The sequence below is a fragment of the Bos taurus genome, chromosome 15 (genome assembly GCF_002263795.3).
Source record: "Bos taurus isolate L1 Dominette 01449 registration number 42190680 breed Hereford chromosome 15, ARS-UCD2.0, whole genome shotgun sequence".
Taxonomy (NCBI): Eukaryota; Metazoa; Chordata; class Mammalia; order Artiodactyla; family Bovidae; genus Bos; species Bos taurus.
The window spans coordinates 54,547,267-54,557,535 of NC_037342.1; the positions used below are offsets into that span (position 1 = coordinate 54,547,267).

The 10,269-nt window shown below is 53.5% G+C and overlaps 1 protein-coding gene across 6 annotated transcripts in view; it reads right to left on the reverse strand.

The window, feature by feature from the left end:
• ARRB1 (arrestin beta 1) overlaps positions 1-5,556 on the reverse strand; it is a 78,235-nt gene extending 72,679 nt beyond the window's left edge. For 3 of the 6 annotated variants that reach the window (XM_024974991.2, XM_059874557.1, XM_059874555.1), the window contains exon 1: positions 5,329-5,556. In XM_024974991.2, coding sequence (XP_024830759.1) covers positions 5,329-5,348 — 20 coding nt within the window. In that variant the 5' untranslated portion in view covers positions 5,349-5,556. The other 3 variants (XM_059874556.1, XM_005216233.3, NM_174243.3) reach the window with 2 other exon arrangements.
• Positions 5,557-10,269: the final 4,713 nt, after the last annotated feature.

Below are 10,269 nucleotides of genomic sequence, written 5' to 3' on the forward strand. Positions count from 1 at the left end.
GAAGGGAGGAAGTAATTCAGTCCAGCCAACACATCCCTGCCAGGCATCTCCTATGAACCAGATCCAGAGCTGGACAATGGATGAGCCAACAGGAAACAGAAATAGCCCCAAATCACAAGGAGCTCACCAACTGGGTAACAAAGACATGTGAGGTATGAAAACCTGAGTAGAAAGTGCCTTGAAACCTACTCACTTCAGCACCCAGAGCCCACTCGCCATGGCCGCTGCCTCACTCCTCACGTGGACCTAGGCGCTTCCTTTTGTCCAGAATACCTAAGCCTTCCACATGCCCCAGGACCCAGTTCAGGGGGCACCTTCTCCCAGGAAGTCTTTCTCAAGACCCTTTGCCCAACTCAGCGCGGCCCCTCTCTCAGGAGCCAGCACAGACATTCCTCGCTGTGACCATCTCACACCTCTGCAGCATCCCTCCCAGTCCTCAGCTGAGCCTCACCCCCCAGGTCCCCACACCCAGAGCCCCCAGTGCCCCTGGCCCAGGGCCTCACACCCTTCTTCCAAGAGGCTCCCTACCAGCTCCAGGCAGAGAAAAACAAGGTCCTTCCCTACTCTCCTCTGCCCATTGTGGCCCAGCTCTGCCCTCATGGCTCCATCAAAACCCCTCTCAACAAGGTACCAGCCACTGCCTTCTGCCTAAATGCCAGGGGTCTTTCCCAGTTCCATCCTCTGCTGGTCCTTCCCTGCCCTGTGGCTCCCAGGACACCGCCTCCCCTGTTCTTTCCCTTCTCCTCCCTCCACCCTTATGCACACGTGCTCTCCAAAGCCTCAAATGCCCCCAGCCACCATCTCTTCAAACTCTATATCCTTCTCCCTGTGCCATGTCATCCATAATCGCCAAGTCAAATACCATCTCTAAACTGAAGACTCTCATAATGCTTGCCTCCCATGTCCATCCCTACCCTGAGATCTGGACCCATCTACGCAGAAGACCCCCGATATCTTCCTCAACTTCCAGCCTGGCTCCCCGTCAAGCTGCCACCCATTGCAGGTCTCATTAGATGGCCAGCATGGTCACTGCGGAGGATGGCCTGGCAGAGGCCAGAGGCCACTCAGGGTGTGCTGACTCCTGGCCTGTTATTCTTCCATTGCTGAATCCCCAGTGTATGGCACACCCACAACTCAGGACCCCTGAACGCATGCCAATGGGAGGCTTCAACCCTGGGGAAGGAGGCCCAAGCTCAGAAGGAACACAGCTGTGGAGAGGTCTGAAGCCCAGAGGCCAGCCTAGAGCCAGGGATCAGAGACGATGGGTCAGGCTCAATGCTTCCACTCCCGGCAGTCCCATAAGTGACCCTGGCCAAAGCCACAGGACTTCCCCCATGTTCCAGCCAAGATGGGTCACACAGAGCTTAACCACCGAGACCACAGCCAAGTTTCACAGAGAGCTGGTGATTACGTGTCCCCATCACACCCACCCTCCTTCCTTGCCAAAAAAGAAGAGTTCATAAACATCTGTAGAAAAGGAAATGTCGCTCCATCCCATTGTCTCTCGGGAAGTCCTTCTTATTGTCTAACTTTGATCCTTTACATTGTCAGTTGAGTTGGTAGGAATAGGAAGAAACAGAAGGGATGCTCGACTTGAGAATGGGGCTGCCAGCAAGGTAGGGGAGGTCACCTGTGAGTCAGACAATCCCCTCCTTCTGGGTGAAAGCATAGAGCAGCACGGCAGATAGGCCTGGGTTCAAAAGCTCATTGAATGAATGGCAGTGCACAAATTACTTAATCTCTCCTAGTCTGTTTCCTGGTGTAGAAAATGGAAACAGTCCTCGCACTAATAGAATCAGAGGGAGGACCATGAGATCATGCATGTAAATCTGGCACATGTCTGGCACCGGATGAGTAGGGCTAATAGACTCTACCTCCTTGTTCATCTGTCTCAGTTCCATTCTTGCCACAGCCTTAATTCAAATCTCACTTTCTCCCAGGCTCCTCCTCAGCCTCCGCACTGGGCTCCCTGCATCCAGGCCTGCCCCACTTTCAGTTCAGTTCAGTCGTTCAGTCGTGTCTGACTCTGCGACCCCATGGACTACAGCACACCAGGCTTCCCTGTCCATCACCAACTCCCAGGGCTTGCTCAAACTCATGTCCATTGAGTCAGTGATGCCATCCAACCATCTCGCCCTCTGTCATCCCTTCTCCTCCCTTCAATCTTTCCCAGAATCAGGGTCTTTTCCAATAAGTCAGTTCTTCACATCAGGTGGCCAAAGGCACCTTGCCACTGCCAAAGGCATCCTTCTGCAACACAAATCTGCTCCCATCCCCGCCCTCCCCACACTCCTCTCTGAGTCACTGGGGACTTCAGGAGAAAACCTCTCCTTAGCTTGACATCCCAGGCTGTTGATAACCAGCCTGTGCTCACTCTCGTCACCCCAGCCCAACCCGTAGGCGGCACGTGTTGCCTCATGTCTCTAAACCTTGTCACATTCCTCACCCCACGTCAGGAATGACGTCCCCAGCCCCACCTTCTTGCTCCAATGCCATCTCCTTCTCAGGAAAGCATCCCTCACCATGCCCCCTGCCAAAACTGTGTTGGGGACTCCTCCTTTGGCCTCAGCACATGTCACCCTGCAGGATAATCCCTCGCTCTGCTCTCAGTCTTTTGGAAACCGAGTAGAGCCATTCATCCCTGAACCACCAGCCCCAGCACTCAGTCAACATTTGCAGAATGGCTGTCTGATCGATCCGTGAGCCCTTGTTAGAAGAGTCATCACACTACCTGTAATTTATCTTATCCAGATATTCTCTCCTACCCTCTTTCCCCCCTGACCCTGGAACTTCCTCAGGCCCAGTGACTGTTTCTGACTCATTCCCGTTGTCACTTTCATATGGGGGTGGCAAATCCAGATGCAGGATGGCCGCACGACTCCTGATCCTTAGGGTATTAGACATTTGCCATCTCCTCGTCTAAGTCAGAGATAAAGTAGAATCCCATGCTTTACAGAAAAGGCAAGGCATGGCCTATTATTGATTGTGTCTTTCGCTTCCAAATTACTCAGGAAATCTGTCTGGAAGGGAGAGGGAGGCCTCCTGGGATTACAGAGGAGCCCGGGAGAGAGAATGGGGCCACCATCCCATGGACTACAGCCAGGTCTAGGCACCAGGCTTCCAGCAGCACTTCCTCCCCTGCCAGGTGTATTCAGAAAACACAGGGAGGGTCCTGAAAATGTTACGTATGGATAGCTATGATTTACAGGTGGGAAAGCTAAGGTCCTCAAGCTCCCAGTGACTTAGAGACACAGCAGGGAAGTCATGGAAAATACCTAGCTCCAGAGATAGGGTCTCCAACAGGTGCCCATCCTGCTGACAACCTATGCCAGCAGGAGAGCAACGACACTTCCCCCCAGTCACAGTGAGGCTAACCAAGGCCCAGGAGGGGCTGAGTCACCCTGATGGCGAAGCAGCACAAGAGGGACGATGGGGAGGGGGAAGGGCTTCTGGCTCCCTGCAGGGAGAAAAGTCCCACCTCCATGATCAGGAAGATCCTGTCACTGGGGTACCTGGACATGGTGGAAGAGACTCACACATGCTCCTCTGAGGACACAGACCTGGGTCCCGGGTCAGCCGATTGCAACGGGAGCTAGCCATCAAGGTGAATGCAGATGCCTCGGCATCTTCTGCAGCCTCCACCACCAGCTGGGCCTCCACCCACAGAGCCATTCATCCCCCCCAGACCTCAAACCAGGGTCCATGAGGGGCTTGACAGTGCCCAACAGTGAGCTCCAGAGAAACGGATCAAGCAGACTCCAGCCTCTGGCCCCTCTTGACCTTAAGCAAGTCAGGGTAACCTCTCTAAGCTCTGGTTCCCCCTCGGGAAAACAGGAAGAGCAAAGTTAACCTCCTCGCAGAGCCAGCAGGAGGCAGTTTTTAAACCTTCAGAGCACAAGTTATCTCTGAGCCCCGGTTTCTTCTTCTGGAAAATGGAGCTAATCTCTGCACGACTTTTCTCAGGTTGTTGAGAGTGAGTGTCAGATGGCAGTGAGTGTTACACTGCTTTGTCAGTGGTCCCGAAACATGATGGCCACGGGGGCCCTTCCTCTCTGGTCTACGAGCTCCGTGGGGAAGGAGTGGGTCTTGCACACCTTTGGCCCCACATTATGCCTCACACACACCAGGTGTTCTGTAAATAGTTATTGGAAGTCAGGAGAGAGTAAGGCAGGGCATAGACGAAGAAAAGACTGGGGAGAAGTGAGGTACAAAGACAGAAGAGGGTAAAGGAGGAAAAGAATGAATAAGAGGGCTCATGCCGAAAGCCTAAGAGGAGATACGGGAGAAGCTTCTATCTGAACTGAAGGGAACTGGTGGAGCAAAAGGGCGGATCGAGGGTGCCAAAGATGCCTGCCTGACAGGGGCTTGTCCTGGGCCCCAGCCCCCTCCCTTTTCTGTCCCACTTTCCCATTTCAGAGGCAGACCTCTCCCTTTCTGCGTCAGGGCAGGCTCCTAGGGAGACCCCAGCCCCCTCTCCCCACCCCCTTGCTGGAGGAGATCTGCAGCCCTTGGGGAGGTCAGAGGGAAAGGAAGCCCTGGAAGGGAAGCATTTTTCCCAGGCTCCAGGGGGCCTCCCACCCGGTGTGGTGTGTGCGTTTCCACTTCACTTGTGGGGACTGGAGTGTGTCAGAGGCCCAATGGGCTGTTGGCATGCGATCCGGGGTGTCTGTCTGGGCATTAGTCTGATGTGTGTCTGTGGGGGTCAGCACTAGTGTGGTCTTTTGAACACTTTGTTGGTGACAGACATGCCAACATAAGTGTTCCTGTTGGGTGTCTCAGTGAGAGTGTTAGCATTTGTGTAAGTGTATGTATCAGGATAGGTCAACATGTGTACATGAGCATGAAGGTGTGTTAGTACTGGTATGTGTTGGAGTGTGACCTGTGTGTCCCCCCACACACAAGAACGTGTCAGCAAGAACGTATTGATGAGTGTGTACCAGCGAGTGTGTGACAGTGTCACTGGATGTGCTGACATGTGGCAATGAATGTCAGTGTGTGCCAAAACAGAGCGCTCATAGATGAGTGTGCCTGTGTATCCACATGAGCGTGTGCCATTGTGTGTCAGCCTGCCCCCTGCGTCCCTGAGCCCGGGTAGCCGGTGCTGGGTGTCAGCGAATGAATGCGTGTGCGTGTGTCTCCGCGGCCAGGTCCCCGCGCCCCCAGCCCTGCCGGCGACCACACGGGAGACCTCGGGTGGAGCAGAGCCGAGAGCCGCGGAGCCAGAGGTGGCGGGGTGGCTGCGCACGCACAGCCGGGACACGGACTAGGACCCCCGCCCTCGCCCGGCTCGCCCCCACGCGCGCCAGACCGGCCGCCGCCCGCACTCACCGCGTCCCTTTGTCGCCCATGGTCCGAGGCGGCCGCGGGGAGGTCCGCGGCGTCAGCGCCCAGGCTGGAAAATCCCCGGCCGACAGGAGGGGCGCGGGCCAGCCGGTTCCCGGCTCCTGCTCCGCCTCCTCCGCGCTCCGGGCCGCCGCCCCCGCCCGGTCCCGCCGCGCCGCACAGCACCCGCCGCGGCCGGGGCGGGGAGCCGGGGAGCCGGGGAGCCCAGCACCCGAGCGGGGAGGGCCCGCGGGGCCGGTGTGCGCGTGTGTGCGCGCCGCCCAGCCAGCCGCTGGGCAGGGCTCAGGCGCGTCAGGGCCCGGAGGTCGGCATTCAAGGTCCACACGGGTGCTGCCCCGCGTGTGTGTGTGTGTGTACGTGAGGGCGCACGCTGGACGGGTATACGTGCGCGTGTGTGAACGCGAGGGTGCGGGTGCGTGTGCACCGCTGTGTGCGCTGCCGAGTGAGGTGCGTTTGCCTGGCTGGAGTGGGGTGCTCGTCTTTGTGCAGTGTGCGTGTGTACAGGCGCGCTTCCCTGCGCACGCCGGGGGCGGGTGGGGGGCAGCCTTTGCGTGTGCGGGGGCGTGGACGCCGAAGGTGCGCCTGCAACCCCAGGGCGGAGCTCCGGGCGGCTCGCCGGGTAGGGTGGGGGGTCGGTGGGAAACAGGGTGCCTGCGGTGGCGTTCGCCCTACGCCCCACCCTACCCGCACCACACCTCCCCGCCCTTCTGGAGTGAGAACACCCTACCACACCACAGGGACAGGAAGAAGGGGCGGAGGGGGCTGGAGCAGGCAGTGTCAGCGGTGGGGAACTGATGGGGGTAGGAGGGGGACCCGAGGTGGCTGTGGTGACTGCCCCGGAAGAGGAAGCGTGGTGAAAAGAGGAGATAAGGAAGGGGGCCTAAAGCTGGCCGGCTGTGGCCTGGGAGTCTGACCTGGCTGAGTTGCATAAGGGAAGAGTCCCTACCTAGCTTCATGGTCTGTTGTGGGTGACCCTGGACCCCAGCCCTCTCAGAGCCAGTCTACAAACATGTGAAGTGGGATATTAACACCAGCTTGCAGAACCGTCCCTAGATGTTCGCTAGACTACCCTGAGTGCCTGATGCACAGTAGGTATCCAGTGAATGTAAGCATGTTCTTTTGCAGGCTTCTCTGGTGTTCTGCAAAATCCTGCCTGGGACCCTGCTTTGTCTGAGATCCATTTCCCCTTTGCAGGCGGTGGGAGCGTGTGAGGTCTTTCCCACCCCCTCACTGCTGGGATTTGGCTAATTGGCCTTGATAGAGCCCTAATATTGGTATATTAATGGGAGGGTAAAGGAAGCTATCATTTACTCTGATGTGATTGTGGGTCTGTAAACATCTCCTGTAATTATGCTCAGAAGCAGTTACCTATGCTGCTTATACATAATTGGGAAAGGATATCCCAGTACAATCACTATAATTGTGTTCAGATGGGCGGATGGTTGTGGAGGGGCCCTGTTGATGGGCAGACAGCGTGGTCCAGGGTCTGGGCAATGTTAGGAATTGGGAGAGTTGGATTAAGGCCCAGAACCTCCCTCCTGGCCTTGGCCTCTGGGCTTCGCCCTCACTCCCACAAGGGAAGGAGAGGAAGCCACCTGCTGTTTCTGTTGAGGTTGGGGACTTGAGAGAAGCATGCCAGAGTCCAGCATGATGACAGGAGGCTTATCGAGTGAGCCAGAGAGGACTTGAACCATTTTGGACGGTCCAGGTCCGCCCATTCTCTGCATCCATTTCCCCACCTAGAAAACATTGGTTCAGCCCTACCAAATGATTTCCAGGGCCTCTCCTCATGATGATGCCTAAGGCACCTGGATTTTAAAATTCAGCCGAATTCTGCATTTGACTCAATAAGTCTTTGTGTTTAGTTAACTATAAAACATAATGTTATATGGGGCTTCTCTGGTGGGCCAGTGTTTAAGAATCCACCTTGCAATGCAGGGGACACCGATTTGCTGCCTGGTCTGGGATGATCCCACTTGCCACAGGGTAACTAAGCCCTTGCACCACAACTTCTGAAGCCTGTGCACCTAGAGCCCATGCTCCGCAACAAGGGAAGCCATTGCAATGGGAAGCCCGTGCACCACAACTAGAGAGTAGCCACTACTCTCTGCAACTAGAGACAGCCCATGCCCAGCAATAAAGACTAAGCACAGCCAAAAATAAATAAATATGTATATACATTTAAAAAGATAATGTTCTAAATTACTTCCAAGTAAAACAGTCCAGAAAGATGTATCAGATGGTTTCAGGTAACTCCTGCTCCCACATAGCTCTTCTGAGCTCAGTATGGAAAACGTGGCTCTAACATTCTAGGGACATTGAACATTACAGGGTTTCAAGTACATCCCCCTCTCCACTAACCTATAAACATCATGAGGGGGGTGTATGGGTACCTGGGACTACTTGATGCTCACAATTCTATGAGATGGACATTCTTTTCCTTTTTAAAAAAAATGATATGAGCAAACTGACACTTGGAAAAACTAAGTATGTTGCCCAAATCCTTTGCCTCCTCTGAACCTTGGCCTCTGATTGCTCCTCCCCACTGTGTGAGTGCATCTTCAGTCACTTCAGTCGTGTCCGCCTCTTTGCGACCCTGTGGACTGTAGCCACCAGGCTCCTCTGTCCATGGGATTTTCCAGCAAGAATACTGGAGTGGGCTGCTGTGGCCTCCTCCAGGGGATCTTCCCGAACCAGGGATTGAACCCTTGTCTCCTGCGTTTGCAGGTGAGTCCTTTACCACTAGCACCACCTGGGAAGCCCTCCGCTCCTGGCCCTCCCTAAAGTGAAACTTACATTGGTAGAGTCAGAATCTGGCCCTTGATTCACTCTTGATTCAGTAACTGTTTATTGAATGTGCCATGCATGGTTCTAGGAACCTACAAATCATGGTCAGTAAGACAAATGCAACTCATTTCAGTGAGGGTTCCTACTGAGAGGAGAGTTGACTTGTCAGGACCTTTGGATAATATAGTTATTCCTAGTAGAATTAAAATTAATAAAAAATGTAGAAGTAGTGATGTGGAGGAGACCTCTATAAATATAAAAAGTCTAATTTCAGGCAGTGATAGGTGTTATAAAGGAAGCAAAAGTGATAAGACAAAGAGTGATGAAGGCAACTGTCCTAAGAAAAAGGTTCCTCAAGGAGAGGACCTCTGGAAGGAGATCTGTAGATGAGGACCCAGCAATGCGTATCGTATGGGGAGAGCCAGGAGAAGAGCCACCCAAGCAGAGGGAGCAGCAAGTACAGAAGCTGGGCTTTCCTGAAGCACGGGAGCAAGGACAGGGTACCTGGGTTTCTGTGAACAGGGAAGAGTGGTGGGGATTGTGCAGGGCTTGTTGCTGAGGCTGAGGAGTCTGCGGAGCCAGTGGAGGACTTAGGAGATGAATAACTGTGCCTGATTTACATTCTTAAAGGTCACTGGCTGTTGGATGGAGATGTTTTGGAGCCAGACAGGAGCAGAGGCGGGGCATCCCATTATTGGAGCAGGTCAGAGAGAACTGCTGGTTGGCCTAAGGTGACGCAGCAGAAATGAAGAGAAGTAAAGGGATTCATCTATGTTTGGAGGTAGAGTCAACAGCTCCTGCTGAGGGATGTACTGTGGACAGTGGATGGTCCAGGAATGCGCTGAGATTTGAAGCGGGTCTGCTTGTTCCACCCTCCATGCAGCCCACCTCCCCACACATTTCTCCAAGGGCACCGATGCTTGAGAAGACTGGAGGCCCCCTTCCTTCCTCTTTCAGTTTATTTGTAATATATCCTCTGCTTGAAAACCAGAGTGAGTTTTCTAAAGGGTAGATAGATTCTGTAACTGAGGTGGTCATCTCCAGGTATGTCCCAACTTGGGCCAGTCACATCCCTGAAATTTATTACTCACAATAATTTTTTTTTTTTTTAATCAAGGAGAGAGGGAGGGAGAGATGGAAGGAGGGAGAGAAGGGAAGGGAAGAGAAGAGGGGAAAGAGCTATTCTTGGTTTATAGATGAGAAAACAAATGCTCTGGGAGGAAAAGCGTCTAAGCCAAGGACATAACAAATAAAAGAGCTGCAGTCACACCTAAAACCTCTGCTTAGCTGGTCAGGTAGATGAAGGTCAGACTGAAGTGTGAGTGCGTCGGTGGGCGGGTGGGTGGGTGGATGAGTTTTCAGCTCCCTCCCCAACAAAGGTTGTGAGGCTGACTGGTACCCACCTTTGAGGTCTTAAAGGTGAATAAACTTTTCACCTAAGGAGCTTCCCTACCTCTTCCCCAAGCAGAAATCTTCATGTCATCTTTGACATTTCTATTTCCCCCCCTCAATCCATGTCAAGCTAATCCTCTACTTCTACCTCCTAAGTGTCTCCCAGTAAGCCTGAGATGTAGGCAGGAGCAAGACCATGCTGATCCTGGAGGGCTGTGTTAAGGAATTTGGTCTTTATCCAAAGATCAATAAAGAAGCTTTGAAACATTTTAAACAGAGCAGTGACATGCTCAGACATGTGTTTTGAGGAGATGGCTCTGGGTGCTGTATGAAATGTGGATTGGACATGGGCCAGGGCGATGTGGAGGGGGAGATCAATTAGGAGGCAATGTCAGCCATTTAGGGAGGAATGATAACTGCATTCCAGGGAAAGAACACTCAACAGCTGCAAAGCCAGGAGAGAGGAAGAAAAGGGCATGACACTGGAAGGATTCAGATGAATCTCCGGCCAAAACACAGAGAAGGGAGAGGAGGAGCTGCAAAGGAGGATGGGGGCCATATCCTGAGGAAGCAGGCTTACAGATGGGTCAGCTTCCCTAGTAAAACAGCAGGGGCTGTTACATTTGTCTAACAAGAGCTGCAGATTGTCCAACAAGATTGCTTTGTGGTGAGATTATGACGGAGGACAATTCAAAGTTCCTTTTTTTTTTTAGCTTAAAAATATTTTATTTTTGGCTGCTCTGGGTC